General features: G+C 32.7%; 1 protein-coding gene across 1 annotated transcript in view; it reads right to left on the bottom strand.

The window, feature by feature from the left end:
- The window catches only part of LOC118747223, a gene marked incomplete in the record, with an annotated part of 110,204 nt that overhangs the window by 53,219 nt on the left and 35,096 nt on the right, over nt 1–21,889 (bottom strand). The window contains 4 exon segments of the mRNA XM_036481211.1: nt 1,028–1,149; nt 8,628–8,777; nt 13,385–13,547; nt 20,153–20,273. Coding sequence (XP_036337104.1) covers nt 1,028–1,149; nt 8,628–8,777; nt 13,385–13,547; nt 20,153–20,273 — 556 coding nt within the window.

Raw genomic sequence — 21,889 nt, 5'->3', positions numbered from 1 at the left:
GTAAAAACAAGAAATCGATAAGCTTTGTGGAAGCGATTTTCACTGTGGCAAAGAGGCTTGCCATAAATTCGAAAAGCGGCCGGTCAGTTGACAGCACCTAAATCCAATCAAATTTATTTATCTTTTTATCAACATGCATGCTTCAGCTCCCAAAGACGCTTTTTGCAAATGTTATGACATAGATATGACATTGGTGCACAAATAGAGGAAGAAAAAAAATGAACTTTTTTAGGTTTGTAAGATTTGCGGTTTCCTTTTCTTACATTAGATTTTCGATTGCTATTTTCTATATATATTTGTACATTAAGGTGGTCCAAAAATACACAGGAAGATCTACTTTTTGGAATAATTTTGCTGCCATCCAAAGAATTATAGAGAATGGAAAATAACGATAATCGTATTTTTTATATATATGGAGAAATAATTTTGTTTATCTTCCAACAATAAAATTATGCTGAAAATTTAATTTTACTGTATTTGTCAATGTTATTGTGGCTTATTAAAATTTTATTTTTAATATTTTTTATTGAGCTTTGTACCACGATTGTTTATTAGGAAAAATTGAAAAAGCAACAAAGTCTAAGCGGTAGAAGTTATAGCACTATTTCGGAGATCACCACATCTCCTTATCAGACTTCTTTTTTCTAGACTTCAGCAGGGATCGAACCTGCGTAATCAATGTTCAAAGTCAGATGCGTTAACCACTGAGCTATGTACATCCCGTAAACTCTTGTTGCTAATTCATTTTCCTTATTCAACCAACTAATATCAAGTGCAGCTGATTTGCCGCTATTTAAACTCGACAGCGTGGTTGTTGTTGTCAATCCTATACATCCATTTGCTTATTTGCCTTTTTAGCGAACGAAAAAATTTATTTTCCTGATATGAAACACAAAGGATTTGAAATACTGGCCAACTTATTTTCGATAAGTTTCAGTTCAGGGGTTGGCAGGGAAAAGCTAAATTGCACCACCCTAATGTACACATATGTATAAGTATGTATATTAACATATATCCACCTACTCACCTGACATTTTCGTGTCGTTGTATGTAGATTTTGTGAAATTGCGTATCACGCGGCTGCCCTGCAATGTCGTCCTTCATTTCCATGGCAACGTGACGCGGCAACACCGACAACAGCAGACGTTCCTGCGGCAATGCAAATACGCAAACGATGCACATGGAAAATAAACAAAGTTAAAAATACAAAAATTAAATTAAATTAAATATTAAGTTAAAGCATGAAATGCCTGCATGAGTAAATCGAGAGAATTTCGAAAAACAACAAACTGAAGCCACAGCGAAATAGAACAGAGAGAGGTGGTAGGGAGAAGGAGTGAAAATAAAATTAATATGCAATATACTTATAATGTGGGTAAATAATAACAAGCGACAGGCAGTTAAAGTCTTTGTGTGGATTTGCTTGCTTGCAGCACCCCTAGGCAAATACATATATATATATATATATATATGGGGCATTCTATACCAAAGCGGAAGGGATTTCACACCTCATGTGTTTGATTTGTTTCAAATTTCTAGGTTTGATGGACAAACATAAATAATTAATAAATATGAAATTTGAGCTCTCACTCTATGAAAAGAAATGTTTTTTAATTTTTTTTCTTGACAAATTTTTCACATAAAAATTTTTTGGTAAAAAAATTTGTTTTTGAAAAGATGCCATCTCAAAAATATCACAAGCTCTAAGTATTGCGCAATATTTAAATATAGTATTACGGGGTGCACTCTACTATAATTTGAGTTATGAATTTTTTTACACCGAAGTTGAGTAAAATGAGTACATTACAAATTTAGACGTTTTTTAATTTAATTTAGAATTTTTTGAGCATGAAATTTTGTTGCCCATTAAATTTTACTATAATAAAGCGCAAGTTTTAAGCGATTAAAAAACTGACGTTAATTTTTATTTTTATACCTTTCATGAGCATGAAATGGTATTATAACTTTGGTCCGATGTTTGTAAGTACCAGAACAAAAAGAGATAGACCCATTAAAATGTATACTTTTATGATCAGAACGTCGAGCTGAGTTGATTTAGCCATGTCCGTCTGTCCGTCTGTCCGTCTGTCCGTCTGTCCGTCTGTCTGTCTGTTTGTATGCAATCTAGTCTCTCAGTTTTCGAGATATCCGGATCAAATTTGGTAGGTGGGTGTATTTTTATAATGTATTAATCATTTGTCGGAACCGGAAGAATCGGACCACTATAACATATAGCTCCCATACAACTGATTGTTCAGATATGAGATTTTTCGTTATAACTTCTCCATTTATGCAGCTACGAACATGAAATTTTGCAGCCCTTGCACCCATTATCAACAGAATTCTTACAGTGAAAATTACAAAGATCGGGTCACTATAACCTATAGCTCCCATACAACTGATTGTTCAGATATAAAATTTTTCGTTATATCTCTTCCATTTATATAGCTGGGAACAGGAAATTCCGCACAGTTTTCAATAATTATCAACAGAAAACTTACAGTGAAAATTAAAAAGATCGGATAACTAAAACCTATAGGTCCCATACAACTGATTGTTCAGATATGAGATTTTTCGTTGTAATTCATCCATTTATGTAGCTAGGACCATGAAATTTCGCGCTGTTTTCACTCATTATCAGCAGAAGACTTACAGTGAAAATAACGAAGATCGGGTCACTATAACCTGCAGCCCCCATACAACTGATTGTTCAGATATGAGGTCTTTTATCATATCTCCTCCATTTATGCAGTTAAGAACATGAAATTTCGCACCATTTTCACTCATTAACAGAATACTTACAGTGAAAATAACAAGGATCGGGTGACTACAACATATATCTTCCATACATCTGATTGTTCAGATATGGGATTTTACTGTAAAACTCCTTTATTTGAACAGCTAAAACCGATAAATTTCGTAAGATATTTTATAAATAATAATACAAAGTCTACTGAGAAAATCGTCAAAATCTATGCTGTATAAGCTTTATCTCCTATAGCACTGATTGTTCAGATACCAGTTTTTGCGATATATCTCCTTTATGTAGGAAACTAAACCCAATAAATTGTGTTACCGGTTTACATACCGATCACATAGCAGTGAAAATCACTTAGATTGGTGCCATATAAAGTATATCTTCCATACCTCTGATTGTTTAGATGCGATTTTTTATATAAGTATGTAACTCCTCTATCGATGTATCAAAATCAGTAATCTGTCAAACTAAAATTTGCAGATGTTCATGAAAGGTATGAAGCCTTCGGCATAGCCGAAGACAGCGCTGCTCACTTGTTTTTTCTTTGAAAACGGTTTTGCGCATTTTCTTCCATAAGAAAAAGGTGGAAAAAGCCGTCAGCATAAAAAATATTAAACATCAACGCATTTTTGCAGTAGCTTAAAACATGCGCTTTACTAAAATGTAATGAGCTACAAAACTGCATACTCAAAACAAATTAAAAAAAATTTAAAAAATTTGTTAATTTGTAATGTACTCATTTCGGTGTAAAAAACAAACTTCGCAGCTCAAATCATTTTAGAGTGCACCCCATAATACTATACTTAAATATTGCGCAATTGTGACTTTTTTTTAATTTTATTTTGAGATGGCATATTTTCAAAAACTATTTTTTTTACCAAAAAATTTGTATGTGAAAAATTTTTCAAGAAAAAAAAAATTTAATATCTCCCTTCATCGAGAATTTTGATGTGTGTAAGTGTGATTTTTTTTTCAAATTCTTTTCTCGCCCCGTTCACGAGATATTTAGAAAACTATTAAATCGATTGGCTTTTGTTTTTGTGCTATAAAGTTTTGAAAAATGTGTTAATCAAGCTGAAATTTCATATTTATTTATTATTTGTGTTTATGCATCAACCGTAAAAATTTTAAACAAATCAAATACATGAAGTGTGAACCCCGTCCGTTTTGGTATGGAACGCTCCATAAACATACGACTTTATGAACGCCACAATGACCCGTACACTCATAAGCCATATGTATGAAATATTGAAAAAAAAAACGCCCAGATACACACGCACCAGAAGAGAGATGTTCTTTTTGCTTTTTCATTGCAAGTGTTTACAGCAGGCTTTCAAAGTTTTGTTTGCTCTTTCAACTTTTTACTTATGTACTTATATGCTTTTCACAGTAACTTTCTGACTTTTTTCCGACTTTTGCTAAATTTAGTTTCACGCGCAGCAGTACGTCTTCGACTTTGTAGATTGTTAAAAATTTGTTGTTCACATTTTTTTTATAAATTTTTTTTTCTCTGCTTCTGCTTTGTCTATTTATAAAAAAAAAAAACACAACAACAGAATCAGCTTTTATTGCATTTTCTTTTTCATTGTATTGCGTATTTACGTGTGCTTGCTTGTTTGTTTGCCTAAGCTTTTTGAACTATGCACATTTATGCCAGACCAGAGAGGCATTTGACATTTTTGGTGCTCAAAGCAAAATTGCTTAAATGCATTTCAAAGCAAAAAGGGGAAATTAAAAAGGCCATGAGTTTCCACAAACAGTAAAGGTGACTTTATGTTGGGGTTAGTCAAATTTCGTGAAACGAAGAGCTGATGTCTCCGAGCAGGTTATGGGAATTTTCAAATTAAATATTTTTAGTAAACCTTAAGAAACATAGTGTACAAACATTTTTTTGTTTTTTATTTTACTGGGAGAAATTAATTCGTACAGCTATGGGAAGGAGTACATGTCGTATGAGTAATCTCAAAGACATAGTTGAAGGACGAAATCAAATATTTCGAGAACGAGAGCATCTAGCTTTTGAGTTAGAGAATGCAGGAAAAATAATTAATTTCTTTGGATACACTTGTCAACAGCATTTTTTGCAAGAAAAAAACCACGCATTTGAAAGAGCAAAGTCATAGCACGTCTAACTTTCGTTTTATTTGCAATCAAAAGCTTTCGAACTACAATCGTCGAAACATGAATCTCACACACTTTCTAAATATCCAGAAAGTAGACATACGTATTTATGTGTTCTCGAAAAAATTTCAGTAAGTTCTAATTAACCTATTTGTAATATTCTTTATTAATCCTAAGGATTTTGAACCACACTTTAGCGCAATATCTAAATTACATACTGCTTTACTAAATCCCAAAAACTTCATTACATTGTTCCAGGAAATATGCAAACCCAAATACGGTTTGTTACGAATGTGTAACGTACATATGTATGTGCGAGTACAACGTAGAGTCGAAGCGCGATTAGGCGCACGTATGAATAGCTGTGCATTTTAGCTGTCGGCGAATGCAGTGTAGTGGAAAACCGCAGATTTGCGCATAACAAGGATTTAGCCGCAGGGGCTAGGAGAGCGAGCACACGATGTGAATGGAAGCATTGTGTTGGCGAGGCCGGCACAAAAATAGCAAGGGGAGGTTTTGTACAAAAAAAAAAAACGAATGGATATTTTCAGCTGGAAATACACATGTTCGTAGGTGTAAATAAGTATGTATGTGTGTATGTGTATGCGCATTTGGTGTTCAGTATTTGCAAAAAGTTTCAACACACCTACCGAAACACACACACACACACACACTCGCATTTGCGTGTGTCGCTTACAATACACACCTGTATGGCAGGGGAGCAATGCACTAAAACAATGTGCGGCCTGCCTGCCAGCTTAACAGCAGCAGCATTTCAAAAGCAAACAAATGTCATTTGTGAAGGAGCAAAAAAAAAAACCAAAAGAGAAAATAGAAATAGAACTGCATGTGGCAGCAAAGTGAAATGAATGACTACACAAACATAGAAAATATTTGATATGGTTACGGCTGGTAGCCCTGTAGGCAAGAACAATTCGATGAAAAGGTTGTTATAGTTCTGGTGATATTTGGAATTAGAAGTGATTGGAATTTTAGAAGATTGCCCTTAAGCTGTTAAAGAAATTAGTTTTGTGTTGCTTTGTTTTCGATAATTGATAGCGTATCGTGTCAAGAAAATTGATTTTTTTTTTTAGGTATAACGGCAACGAGTTTGCAATTGAAACAAATAACTGTCCATAAAGGATATAATACCAAAGTATTGTTATACTCATGAAATATAAGCGTTAATTCTATGTTTCTAACATATTATTTTAAGTTGAAAGGCAAGTGCCTACTACAAAGTACTACTCAAATTTTAACCGATGCTTTCCATTTCCAGACAACCGGTCATGTACGAGCATGATTTTTAATTTCGACCAAACTCAAATACATTGTTTGTTGGTCCAAATAATGAGACACGTATTTTTTCTTTTGGCTCGGAAAAATTTTTCGGCCGAATTAAACGACATTTTTTTTTCAGGCAAAAATCTATTATTTGAATTGACAGTGAGAAGGTTTTTTTAAATGCCCATGACTTTGTCAAAATTTAATAGATTCCAACAATGGTTTTACTCAAATGTCAGTAATTCTTGTCACTTCAAGATAGAATGATATAATTATTGATTTTCTTTATTTAAAATTTTTTATTTAACCATAAACAAAAGGTGCATATTTTTTTTTAATTTAATTTCTCAAAAGGTGTATTTTTTTCTCTCAAACTTTTTTACCGGGAAAGAGACACTTTGAACTACAATCAACTCAAATCTCTAATAGCGAAGATTTTTTTTTCTGAGTTATGATTTTTTATAGAAAATATACGTTTTTGTGGTACATACTACAATATTCTTATATTGTTTAACTAAATGGAACATATGTATGTAATATATCAGCAAAAAGTACAGCCGTGATCATTTTTTGTGTATCAAATAGATATAGATAGAACACACTTTCCACCATACAGTTTCGATTATAAAAAGCGGGAAAATGTGATTTCTCGCCGAAGCCGATTAGAGAGTATTATTCTCCAGTTGTTTTTGTCCTTCAAAAAATCACCCGAGGACATTAAAAAAAAAGTTTATGCAGCTCAGCAAATTATTTTTGCTTTAAATGCTCAACGATAGATTTAGTTACATATATTTAAAGGAACCAAGCATTGACAAACCTTGACAAGTAAACAAAAATACCAATACTTAAAATTTTTATTTAAAAAATAGATCAAAATTGAGCGATTTTAACTTTTCTAAACGAAGGCCAATTAAAAGCAATTCACTCATATTTGGTTTTAAACAGGTTTGTGCACTTACACAAATTTTCACATTTTTTACACTTACATTGTAAAATGTAAAATAATTGTAAATTTTTTTTAAATTATTGTAAAATTTTGTAAACACAAGTAAAGAAGTATTTCAAATAATATAAATATTTTACGGGTACAACCCCGGATGAAACACGTTGTTGTTCGCATCGAGACAATATTTACTAATATTTACATTGTTTACAATTATTTACAATAATTTACAATTATTTCCTTTTTGGTTGTTGTTGTTTCCGACAGGGTGGGTGTATGATGTATTATGGAACGAATTTCCGTCATCCCTTGTCAAATTTGGTTTGGAGACAAACCGGTTTCAGCGTTGTGCCATCCAAACCAAATTTGACAAGGGATGGCGGAAATTCGTTCCATATACAATTTACAATTACTTATAATTGTTTACAATTCTCTACAAATTTACACACATTATTTTCACCAAAAATATCACCCTGTAAATATTTTTATTATTTACAAGTAGAGAATTGTTGTAAATATTTTACAGACCTTCTTCTTCCAAAGGTTTTTTGTTTTAATAGATCTTCACTGAAACACAATTACCGAAGAAACAAGTAGAACGACTGAAAGCTTGGAGAACAAAAAAAATATAACAGACAACATTATTAATTACATTTGAAATAAGTTATCTTATTTATTGAGAAAATTTAGACAAAAATTTATTTATTAACCTTTTTAAAAGAAAATATTAACTTATAAATTTTTTCAATAACTAAAATTCAAAAGTGAGATAGTCATTTCCTGACACCAAATGAAACAAAATTTGGCAGGAGTTAAAAAGTTTAACTTTATAAGTTGTTATAAGAGAAAAAGGATATATGGACGGGAGTCATGTCCTTGCACTGAACAATACGAAAATTTCCACAGAGCTTAGTAACACACTTTCACAGACAGCTACCAACTTTCGCTTTAAGCTGCTTATACTTGTAGCTAAAATTAAGCTTTTAAATTTTAAGGATGTATGGGTGGTAGTCATGTCCTTGCACCAGTATTGCCGAAACTTCGAATTTGTCTTAATTTATGTACATATTCTGAAGCAGCATACCAAATATAATTTTTCTGCGATAACTGCCCTAATTTTGTTGATTCACTTATTGCTTATAATTTTGGTTTTTAGTTACCAATAAAATGAGTTTTTAACCAATTAAATAAGGGGGTATGCGTTAAAAAATCCTTTTTTGTTTTTTGGGGCAGCCTAATTTACATGCATACATACATGTATAAAATATAAATTTCCCTTAAATTTTTTCTACAGGGTATTCTCACAAACACCTTCAATCAAGCTACCTAAATGGATGTTGACAAGTGGTGAATATAAAAATAGTAGAAAGTTAAAAAGTGACAACAGAGGTTAGCACTCACACATAAGTCCATCAGTCATTCATACCATTCTTATGTAATTATACACTTACGTATGTATGTACATATGTATGTATGTTGTTACTTACATCGCGTACAAATGTACTCAATAAAATCACTCACCTGTTGCTGATTTTCACGCTGCGTACGCAAACGCGCCTCAATGCATTGCCGTGTCTCGATAAATGCCTTCCGTTGCGCCTTCTCCTTGGGCCAATGCGTATAAATGCCTGTCAGATTGGAGAGGAATAATGCTAAAAGGCTGCAGAGCAACTGTTGCATGTCGAATTGTGGTCGGAGAAAATGGAAAATTGAATAACAAAAAAAGAAACACACAAAGAAAACACAATGAATGCAAGTCTATGGTTGCAAGGTAGGTTGCATATTTATCTTATTCTACAGTTATTATATTTGTGCATTGTGGAAAACGTTTAACAATAGCTTATATAGTATAGTAGTATATGTGTGCACACATGTATGGGTACACGTGTTTGTGGTGGAGCGGAAAAAGTAAACAATTGCCTTGATGTACAACACCATGTATGCATGTGGCATGCCACAAGCAATTGTAAATGTCGCACTGTATGTTTTATTGTCCCACTTCAGGATGAGTGCAATTGGATGTAGTGCAGAAGTGTGTCTATATAAAAGTGTGTACATACATACATACATATATTGGGTCAAATGAAAAGTCTCCGTGATTTTTTGTTACTAGGTGGTGTTGATGACCAAACAATTTGACAACACTAATCCAACAAGGCCAGCCCACACAAATCTTTGATGACTCTGAAATAAATTGACTGACTTTCGTTTGTTTCGATATTTGCAAAACTCTCAGCACGGTAAAAAATTGGCCATCCGAAGAACCGCTGAAAATACTTGTCTCAGTTTTTCACAGATAAGCCACAGGAGTTCTACACCGTTGGAATTACGAAGCTAGCGGTAAAATAGCCAAACAGGTCATAGATAATAATAGCCAATATGTACTTGATTAAAATTGAATTTCAGTAAAGAAATTTGTTTTAAAAAATGTATCCACAAATCCGCTGATACTTTTCATGTGACCCAATATTTATTTGTTGCATCTTCCATGGCATAACTACGAGAGTACTATTAAGTTCGTTGGAAGTATGCGCGAATGCGTTTGTGTATCTACTGCACGTATTACACGTTTAACAGATTTTACTGTGCTTATTGTAATTTCCTGTCGATTGCCATTGTTGTACATTTGCTGTTGCCACCTGCAAAGTTATTGTCTGCACTATATTTTTTCTCATGTGGTGTACTTCTTGTTGTTTATATATGTAAGTATGTATATACATGAATTTTATACCGAATTTCAAAAACAGAGGTATCAAGAAACATGTATGCCCTACCTGCGGACTACTCGTACCTTTTAAGCCTGTGTTGGCTGTGAGAGAACCCTATATAAAAGTCAATACTTTACGGGTACGAAAAACGCAAGGCATATTCACCGCTAACTGCAATTTTAAATATCGAAATTGTATCTGCTACCAGCAGACCTGGTATCCAAGAACGAGACGTTTACAACTGCCGCGAGGCTCTATGCTTCGGTGATCTTGATTCGTGTAAATTATGATCACGCTAGTTTAATATGTTTCATTAGCGGACGAGTAGACTATGTGTGGTCCCAATCAAAGATTTTGGGACTTCAACAACATTGTGGCAAAGTATCAAGTTCTCAAATGGCACAAAAAGAAATGCCGAAAACCGTTAACTTAATATTGGGTCGTAGATTATAAATCTGCATGCCGTTTTTTTCAGCTCAGGTCAATCTCCCAAGACATATTCACTTTTATAAAAAAAAATCAAACTTTAACAAGGAAAAAAACCCAGTGCGTGTAGTCCCTACGCGCGGAAGAAGTGAAACTTAATAGAGGAAATTCCAGAAAGAAAGAAATGTGCGATATACATACACATGTACTTATTTTCTAATATACATATATAATTTCATCTTCATCTTCATCTTCATCTTCATCTACATCTTCATCTTCATCTTCATCTTCATCTTCATCTTCATCTTCATCTTCATCTTCATCTTCATCTTCATCTTCATCTTCATCTTCATCTTCACCTTTATCTTCATCTTCATATTCATCTTCATCTTCATCTTCATCTTCATCGTCATCTTATCTTTATATTTGTTTTTGATTATATTCTTGTCTTTGCATTAGTCTTTTCCCGCCAATTGGCGTTTAACGCAGCTATTCGTTTTCTATACCCGTCATATGCAACCTGTATCGTGGCGTTAAATATTTATCGAAAACATAACGGAGCTATAATAATAAGATTTGCTTCAATAATTTGAGTTTAACTTTTAAACAGGTGGCCACCCTCTTCAGGCTCCTCAAAAATATTTTAATTGTGTTTCTGTAAGCTCTTTCTGTACTGTATAGTATTTTAAGCGTAAGACTTTTGTATAATTCAACTAAATTTTACTTTTGAAACAGGTGGCAACCCTCCTACATTTAGCTAGAAAATACAACTTATTCAAAACCATTTCTTTTGATACCCATATTGGGATAATTCGTTTAACTTAATAAATAATTTGAATTTGATTTTCGTATATATGGCAACCCTTTAAAAGACTAAAACCATACTGCACATCTGCAGGTCAAGCCCTTTCATGTGACACCTCATTTTTGAAAATCGTACGAACGATACAGATTTTATGACTTGATGTTAAATATTTTACGCAACCCTCTGCGGCAGAGAAATTTTGAATTCGATTTTCTAACATGTGGCAACTCCTTTCATGGAACTAAAGCTACGTTGCACACCCGAAGGACAAGGCCTTTCATGTAACACCTCATTTTTAAAAATCGAACGAACGATACAGATTTTATGACGTGGTGTTAAATATTTAACGCAACCATCTCCGAACTCGATTAAGAAGTTTCACTCCAAAAATTAAAAAAATAACAAATCTTTTGTAGTTTTTTTGCTTAAGGCCTCTTCTTTTGCAAACAATCTTGATACTAACGATGCAAATCGATGGATAAATTAGCCAAATGAAAATGTGCAATAATTTTTTTGTATGAAACAGGAGAGGAGGAAATAATGTTATTCGTGTTTGATTTTTTTTTTCACTCGCCATGCAATCTTAAAAATAAAATCTTTTAGGAAGATGACATGATATAGAAAAATGGTCTTATCTATGACCCAAAAAGAAGTTTACGTGCCACGACATTTTTTTTTTTGTGTCATTTTAGCGTCCCTGCAGTGACAAAGTGTCATAAACAATGCCTAAGGTCTTTTACTGAATGTATCTGACTAATCTAAACGCCCTGTCTTGTCGGAGATTCTACTTTCTTTAATATAAAGAGTGTCCTAGACCACCCCACCACCCCCTCTAAAATGGAGTTTATTTTTATATGGAAGAAACCCGCAACACCTTCGGCGAAAGAAATTCTAAAAAATTAATGGGTAATTTTTAGCCACTTGAAACTTGCACATTATTGGACTAAAATTGAATGGGCTATAAAATTGTGTACTCAAAAAAATTCTAAGATTTCTGAGAAAAAGGTTTCAATTTGGGTGAAAATTTGTTAAATTTTTTTTTGCAGTTTTCTACAAAATTTTAAACTTGGGTTTATATGGGATTTGTTACAGAATAAACTTCCATTTTAATTGAAAATTCTGAAAAATAAATACATAAACATGAGTTGCCAATATGTATATCACTTTGAAATGGGGGTGCTATTGATATGACCGATACTGTATGTACATACATACATACATTTTTATCTAGGGATCAATGTCATTAATTCAAAAGTGAATGAGTATTCAATTAAATTATAAAACCAGTTTATTGCTTTTATAAGGTAACCAGGTAAATTATATTTTTACAAAAAATTTTTTTTTTGTTTTTTTTTTTTGTCGATTTCGGTGGTTTTTTTTTTTAATATTCGCTCGCGTACAGAATCATTCAACCAACGTTAAAAATAGCGCGTAAAAAGTTTTTGCAAGCAAAAGTTAAATTTCATGGAATTAAGCTTCATTAAATCTGTGCACAGATCGTATTATTTTCACATCCTCGCTCCATATTGTAATAATTTAAGCGCATAAATTTGTGTGAAGTCGAATTTATTATTAATATTTTTTGTGCAAGTATAGCTGTTATGAAATGCTTACGTGCTTGAATTACGCAAATAACTGCATGTTTTTTTAGTAAACATCTTTCGACCAGCTTATTTCATTTACAGATTAAATTAACTTATAGCTCATTTATTATTTTGTTATGCAATTTATCGCTGTAAAGTTATACATTTAAAAATCGCTTTTTAAAGTTATGTAGTGTTGGCAAATTGAACAAAGTTACTTCAGGTATACCTTTCCCATCCGCGCTATTAGAACGCAGCAGGAAAGCAGCAACATTCTTGCCATCAACATATTTGTCATCGCTACACTACTCCTGCGGCGATCACATTACAACATTTATAAGGAACTATATACAACAGCGACAAATAGCCAAGAAGTCAAGCTGAGTGCAACAAGCCCGTAAAATAGCCCACAGCGCTAACAAGTAGAGTAAGGCAGCAGCTGTAAGCTACTTTTCCACGCTATATCAAAAGTCATTAAATAGAAAAATTCACGCATTTATCTAACAAATCCTCTACATTTTTGTTGTGGGTCTCTGTTTTTTTTTTTGTTCTTGCTTTGCCATACAATTCTTGCAAAATAATAAAGTTTATCAACAAATTGACTGCACTCTGTCGATTGGAGGAGCACTGCAGTGGCTCTCCGTTATGAACATCCTTATATGTATGTATGTATGTATGCAGCTATGTTTGTATCGTAAGGCTATGTGTGTAAGCTTTTGCGTACAAATGCATAACTATATAGTTACAACAACTCACCTCCTGCCAATGTATTGTTGTTTCAGTGTAGCGTAGACTGGTGTAGATGTGCATGCAGGACAGCACAATGCCACCGATGAGTGCCTCGCGTAGACGTAGCGGCAACATTGTATAAGTCATGTAGATGAAGACAACACAACAGGAACTGCCGTTGTACGATTTGCTGCGAGCAAAAAGAGAATGATGCTCAATGAGAAAGTGTATAAGAATGAGCATTGTATGTACAGTGGCGAAAATATATATAGGGAGGAGATATTTGAACATTCTTTGGATATTTCCCTTTCGTTTATTTAGCGTTTATATTTTTTTTTATAAAAGTGTAGCTTGTTAGCTTAAAAAAAAAATCCATGTAAGTAAAAATTTCAAACTCTGTACAAAAATTAGCAAAATTCGACAAAGTTTCATCTAAATGTTCAGCTTTTTAATTCGATTCCTTAGAATTACTATATGTATGCTGTTTTGTAGACAATTGAATTCTTTTATCACGAAGTACAAAGTAGCTAGCCATTGATTTTTGGCAATTTTTTTGTGGAGGGTGTTGTTCTTTTTCTCCATACAAAAAAAAATACAAAAAATTGCTAAAAATTAACGGTAAGTCCTAGCTACTTCAAATTTGCACTTTATTGCGCTAAAATTAAATGGCCTACAGAGCTGCACGCTCAAAAAAATTCAAAAAATTTGATTAAAAATTTTAAAATTTTGGTGAACATTTGTTCAAAGTCGTAAAGCTTTCATAAATGTTCTACATTGTTTGAAAATTTGATTTACAAAATTTTGTTTAGATAGTAAGATATATTTTCATTAAAATAAAAATAGTATACATTTTTTAAACAAAGAAAAATATCCAAAACCTGCTAAAATGTCTCTCCCTTTTACATTCTCGCCACCGTATGTGCACATGTATGTACGCGGCTGAAGAAATAAGCGACATAAATTTGTGTGTACGTGTATACATAGAAAACCGTGGAAAAATTGCGGATAAATAATAATTTAATGAAGTTTATGCGAACAAAAGCGCGTACAATGCTTTTTGTTGCCATGAAAGTAACCACTTATAATAAACTTACATATTCATATAGTATATATGTATGTACGTATACATATGTAAGTATATTGGTATTTATTTTGCATACACAATAGGCATACGAGTTTTTTCTATAAACCGATATACCGTGAAGAGATGATGGGAATGATGAAAACAAAAACAAAATCAACTTTTTTGCCTAAATTTGGAAAAAAAAATCCCGCATATTTTTTAGAGAGTTCCACCTTTATGAAGAATTTTCCAATTCTTTTTACATAATTTAGCAGATTTTTTTTGCTTTCTTTGTACTTGACAAATTTTCCTTCAACTGCACAGAAATGGGCATTTTTAATTCTCCTTGCTTGCTTAACAACTATTCACACCCAGCTAGCGATATGTACAATTTCATGGCAAACGATTTATGACTGCGATCAAAAAAAAAAATTTTTTTTAATTTTTTTATTTGTTTACTTGAAATTTTCCACACATGTACATAAATGCGTTTTCCGTACCACATACGAAAAATCCATAAAAAGTCATATGTGCTATATTTAGAAAATTCCCAGTCAACAATAAAAAAAAAAATAAAAGTTTAGAAAAGAAATTTTTGGCCCCAGTCATAAATTGGTTGACATGAAATTTTCCATTTACATACTCTCGTAGCCACGCAAACCTTACAACCAGTTTTTTGTTTTTTAAATTTTCTAGAGCTTTTAAATTAATAATTTTTTTTGAATATAGCTCAAATTAAATGGGTCATTAAACTGCATACCCGAAATTTTCCTTAAAATTTGTACATATTAAAAAGTTTGAAATTTTGATGAAAATTTGTTCAATTTTTCCAAGTTTTATACAAGGTTTGAAACATTTATTTACATAGTTTTTGTTGCGGTTTGAACTATATTTAAAAAAAACTCATTAATTTACAAAATGCTACCGAATTGTTTTAAAACAGTGGTATGTAAGTATGTAATGTTTTTTTTCAGTACGATTTTTTTTTTCTCTTCTCGGGTACACTCTGGCAATTTTTGACCAAGTTTTAACAAAAACGTTAATTCTCTAGATTTTTCATTTCAAACAATAGAATTAATTTTAGAAAAATGTCACATGCCTAATACATAATCTCAAAAGGTTACGTATACGCCATGTACAATGTTGCGTATGCACCTATTAACCACAATGTCTCAAACAACAAAAGTATGCCGTAATTAAATTGTTTTAATCCACGTGGCTTAATGCCATTTTATGCGTAAATAACTTAAGCACAGGTACAACAAAAAACTATGTTATGCAAAGTGTATGTACATGTGTAAAACCAAGTAATGTGCAAACAACCATACGTCAAATAAAAAATTAAAAATTATGATTTAAAACTATTTTAATGTCATTAACATGTTCTTGTATTAATTCGTAGAAAAAACATGACAACAGTGTAGTACGCAGGTATTTTGAAATATACTTGAAGCCAAATTACTAGTTGTAGAAAAAACTTTCATGGCTTCATAATATTAAATGCATACAAAAAATACGTTCATTGTATGTAAGTATGTGCAATAATCTGCTTCTCGCTTCGCGTCTAATACACAAAAAATTACGTGTCTTTGTCCACGCGAATTCAAAAATCGCACTTTTTATTAAAAACAAAAAAAAAATAATTCCCAAATTTTTCCCCACAAAATTGTCTGAGAAGAAATGAATGTGTAAAGTAATTAAATATGAGCTCAATTTAAGATATCCCCTGGAATTTCCTGGCTGCGGGTTTTTTTTCTATGAATTGTGTTCCAAAAAGTGCAAATTCGCTTGAGGAGGTAACAAATTTTTTCTCGAGGCATTCTAATGTACCCAGTTATCTAAATGGAAGGGTTTCTCAATAGGTTTTTTGGAAGCTGAAATAGAGGATCTTCGAATATCACTGACATACGAAGGCAGACGAGAAGATGTGTTTTCCACAGAAATAGAGGTCAAATAAGGAAAGTGGCAGTGTCGGTGTGCGTTTTGAGCAAAGTGAAATTTTCGCCTTGAACCTCTAGGCGTACCATGCAGAAAAAAACAGAAATCGCCTGGGCCACAACACGAAATTGGAAATTCTTTCATTTAATTAGCCTTAGTCTTAACTTTGTGGCTTTGTTTTTATGTTTGATTTTTCTTGGAGGTCGTGTTTGGGTATTGTGATAATCATCATCTATATATTTGTCTTCACTTAATTATTTTTTTTTGGCCTTTGTCTTAATTTTTTTATCTATACTTTTATCTTTGTCTTTATTTGTATCTCTGTCTTTGCATTGCCTTTGCCTTTTTCCCACTCCCTCTTTCGCAATATTTTCACTCCTCCTCACCAGCGTAGTTAATTATTCAAATCTATAGGCACTTTGAGAAATCGTCTACAGATAGAACCCCCTGGAGTGCATATTAAATTACAAATAATAGTGTATGGAAAAACTGGGACCAGCATATTTGGGCCGAACTTTAGCAAATCGCAACTTCTCCTCCATTTTGAGAAGCAGAGATTTATAGGGTAGACAAAAAACCCAATAATCACTCGATGGAATATGCACAGCAGAGTAATCTTATTATCTGTCCATCATTACCCGTCAATAAAAGCCCCTTATACAGGCTATTCAAAAAGTCTTTTTAAATTTATTTCACCTACAGCACTAACATCCTTGAGAATTTAATAGCGAAACTTTTGTAATCGAAATTATTTGCTTCACATTCTTAAGTATGTGGATCAAGCAACGAGTATTCAGGTCCTCAAACGTGTGTAGAGTAATTGAAAGAGGCTGGCTCAACAAGGAGGAAACCTCGTATGGAGCGACCAAGGCCATCGATTAACAGTCAGTCAGTCACAGTAAGGACAGTCTCCAAAATTTGTTTAAAGGTTCCTTTCAACCCGTTATGCATAATGTTAATGGCTCTATCCCTATAAGATACAGTTGGGGCCAGAATTGAAGCACATTGAGGTTGCTGAGCGTCACATAGATAACATTCAGGGTAGTGAACAGAAATTGTTGTTTCTGTTTGGAAACATTTAAACGATTTTATTTTGAAGAAGAAAATTCCTACTTACATAAACTTTACATTTACAAAAAATAAAAAACTTTGTGCAATATTAAAAAACAAAATTTTTCTTTGGAGTTAGACTTCTTACAAAAATTTGAAGTACGCAGTTTTGTAGCCCAATTCAATTTTAGTAAACCACAAGTTTGAAGTAGCAAGTACTTGCCGTTGATTTTCCACAATTTTTTTCTGATTATATTGTGCATTTTCCCCCTTATAAAAAAGTCGTCGAACATACCAGGTTTGTTTAAAAGAAAATCCTCAACACCATCAGCAAAACAAGTCCAAAAATCAATTTTAAGTGCCAGCTACTTTAAACTTGTACCTTATTATAATTTCGTGAGCTACATAACTTCATGCTCAAAATCTTTCTAACAAATCTATTTAATTAAAAAGCGTAAAATTTTAAAAAATGTTTGTGGCATTTTTTAAATTTGCTACAAAACTGTATACCCAAATTCTTTTTAAGAAATAAATTTTAAAGGCTTATAATTTTTGCGAAAGTTTATTGATTTTTTTTTTAATACTGCACATAATTTGAGGTTTGAAATAATACGGCTTTTGATAAAAAAAAAATAAACTACATCTTAAAAAAATTACTATAACTAAATAATAAAAAATTAATTGGTAACTTCATCCAGAAAAAAGCATTTTCCTAAAACAAGAATCCATTTTCCAGAGTTATTGTTTTTTTCGTAATATTACGAACAATTTATTCAATTTAAGAAGTTTTTCCTTAATTAAGGTTCGTGCAAAAAATAGTTCGGCATTAATTTCAGGAAATAAATTTACTCAATATAAGTGAGTGTCAGTTCTGTTAAGATGAAGTTAAGATGAAGTTTTTGCTTGCTGTGGCGTCGCGTGAAAACTATTGCTTCTGGTTCTGAGATCGCAGTTTCGAGTCCGGTTGGAGGTAGTTAGAGTAAGGTATGTCAATTATTTCAATTCAAATATAAATAACAAATTCTAAAATTAATTTCATATGGAAAAACCCATGGTACAATACTTAGAGGTATTATCTTCCCAGAGAGTTTTACTTCACATCGAAATTCGTGCTCCCTTATTTTCATTTTGACGCAGTTCAATGTTGATTCCTTTACTTTTATTTGGCTTTGCTTTTTGTTTTCGCTCAATTTAATTTTTGCAAATTAAATAAGTACTCTGCAAGAACGATTGTTTAAAACAATACGTGTACATATAACACACACCGTCTTCAAAAGAGTCACAACTCAAAATTTGGAATTTTCGAGATTTTGCGCTAAAAATGTACACAGAGCTTTTATTTACCTTTCAGCAAAAGCTTGAGCAAATTTCTCAATTCGCATTTTCTGACAAACGTATTATTTTGAGTTGTGACTCTTTTGAAGACGGGGTGTGATATGGTTAATGGGGTATGGAAATATCCCTTTTCCCTAGCAGTAAACCTTTTATTTAGTGTGGGCATCAATGATGCTTTTCAAATAAGGCAGATCGGAATATGTGCTCTCTGAGAAGACAATATCTGTAATTATTGTACCTGGGAAAAACCTAAATACTCAAATACCATAAAAAATAAATGAGATAAATTTTTTTTATTAAATACAATTTAAAATATTACAATTATAAAAATAAATAAAAAAATGTCCTGCTCTGGGACTCGAACCTTACATCACTCGACGGCCATCCCAGGGCTTTGCTCTGTCAGCCATTGCGACTGTTTGAGCGCCACGAGCAAAATGGCATACTTATTCCTTTCACGGCAATTAAATTTTTCCTAAGAAGAAAGAAAATAGTACTGAAACAAAGGAATTAGTGGTTTCCTTCAATTGAGTCAAATCGTTTGTTTACACATATTGAGGCAGACATTTCTTTGGAGTCATTTCAAGGTAATATTTCCTTAGAATAATATACTTTTTTCCTAGCTTCAAGGAATGTTTTTCTGAGTGTATTCGATCCAATACGTGAATCGCTTATAATTTCGACACTTGGCATATAGTATAGGACAAAAGATCATGCGTAGGAAACCACGTTTGAGGTCGCGAAAGTTATGGTTATAGTTCAAGTTCAATCAAAGTAAGACCAGTAAGAAAATTGACTCGCTTTAGCTTTGAGTCGAACCCTAAGGCAAAATACCATCTACCGTCTGCATTTACATAGTGCCATCTTCAAAACCCATATTTTCTTTTAATCAAGCTAACCGCACTATGAGATACGTGCCAATTCCCCATAGCAACAAATCCCCTAACAACTTATATAAATACCCACTTCAATTTCAATTCGAATGCTAAACCAATTATTATTTATACTAATGAAGTTAGTGCACAGTTCTGCCGAAATATAAGAGCATCCACATACATACATATATATGTGTGTGCATATTAATATGTACTTAAGTTTATTGGTTAAATCTGTTTCCTTGCATTATTATGACTCAAGTTTCTTCAGCTACGCATCTCTTATTCCACATAATAGTAGTCATAATAAATATGCATATGCAGAATGATACTAAAGGCGAAATTCGTAGCTTATTATGGAGCCCCATACTCCTGCACTGGATTGATGCGTGCACAAATGTGCAAATTAAATACCCCAACCACCTACGCTGCAATTATTTGTTACATTTATTTATATGTAAATATGTATACTTGTGAATTTATAAGCATATGAAAACTTCGAAGGCTACAAAGCAATTGTTATTCAGTACTCACCTTGGCAATGTTGCATAACCCACAGCAATTTCAATGGCAACAAAGGTGCCGACAATAACATAGGACACAAGCACTAAGAAGATTTCATTCATCGCTGGCTTCGAGAGAATACACAGAAGAGCTGGAAATGAAGAAAATATTGCAGAAACGTACATTGTGATATTCAAATATATAATACAGATTTAATACATATATCCACGGTGATCTGCAATAACGGTACAACTCAAAATATAATGTATTTCAATATATACGTAATCAGGTTGATAAATAACGATATTTTTCTGTGGAACACCGACATATGAGTTTTTACTTGCTGACAGTCCGCCAGTAGGTGCAATTTAGTCATTTTTCAGAAAATCGAAGTTGCCGGACATTGGAAAATCTTGTAAATTTTAAATTGTATTGTTCCTAGTTTCTAAAAACTCAAAAATGAAAATCATACATACAGGGCTTTTCGATAAAAGTGACTCGAAAAGTTTGTATTTCACTTCTTATAATTTTATAGTTGCTATTGCCAGTAGATGGACATAGGTTAAGGCGTAAGAAAAAACTCGCCTATCACCAAGGAAAAGCTACTGAGACTGCCACTCATAGCCTTACGAGGAAAATTTAAAAGGCTCTGGAATCAAGATCACAGTATTACTGGCTGAGTGCCGCGGCATGGGGGCCACGATGGCAATGAATAGACAATTGCGTAGAAATAAAAATCCATAGGCACTGGAGTTAATGTCCTAGGTAAAGACAAGCTAAACGGTTTATCTGCCGCTCAAAAATCTAACTGGGTACTTCACGGGGCATTGTTCCCTGCATTATCACCTCTGTAAAATGAATATTTCAGACACGAGCATCTGTGGTTTCTATGAGATGGACGAAGAAACGCCAGAGAACATCCTTAGTGAATGTGTGGTAAAAATACCCAATTGTTTGTTTAACCATTTTTATATACTAACGATTTTTTTTTTTGATTTTGGTTGAACCATATAAAATAGTGAGTATTAGTAAATTGTTAAATAAACAAGTTCCTGAAAAGAAACAGAGTTTTCCGATAGTAAAATAATTCTTTATCATATATCGTCGAAAAATCGGTTTTCCCCATATTAAATACATGGAAAACTTTAAGCGCTTTGGGCGATCTCTAACATTTTTTTTTTTTTGTTTCGGTACAAAAAACGGGAAAATTTTTTTCGGTGAAGAAAAATCTTAGGGGGTGAGAGCATCAAAATTTCGTCTTTACTGATTTTGGACCACGCTAATGTACATACAGTGTAACTGTAAAAATTACAATTGTAAAATTAAAAAAAAAAAATAGAATACAAATTTTTAAAGTCGCTTTTCTCGAAAAGCCCTGTATGTATGATTTTCGTTTTTGAATTTTTAAAAACTAGAAACAATATACTTTTAAAATTTATAAGATTGTCAAATGTCCGGAAACCTTAATCATGGTTCAGACGCAGTGTGACCTTTTTCGAATAGCAAATAGTTACTTTTTGTTTAAATAAAATCACTTTTTAAGTCTAATCCGTACTAACTACCACTAGACAATTCACAATAATTATGTTCCGATACATATTATTAGTAAGTTATATAACGCGAAAACTCTAATTGGATCTATTGCAAATTGCTATAATTTGAGTTGTATCGTTATTGCAGAGGCCCATCGATATATAATTGTCTTCGACGCAGTCCATTGCAAAATGTGCCACTATCAGCTAGCAAATTGTCTTGATTGGAAACTTT

Source organism: Rhagoletis pomonella, unplaced genomic scaffold (genome assembly GCF_013731165.1).
Source record: "Rhagoletis pomonella isolate Grant_MI unplaced genomic scaffold, Rhpom_1.0 Rhpom_scaffold_00011, whole genome shotgun sequence".
In the NCBI taxonomy this organism is placed as follows: domain Eukaryota; kingdom Metazoa; phylum Arthropoda; class Insecta; order Diptera; family Tephritidae; genus Rhagoletis; species Rhagoletis pomonella.
The sequence above is the reverse complement of the archived record's forward strand: the minus strand, read 5'-3'. Positions and strand labels throughout refer to the sequence as shown.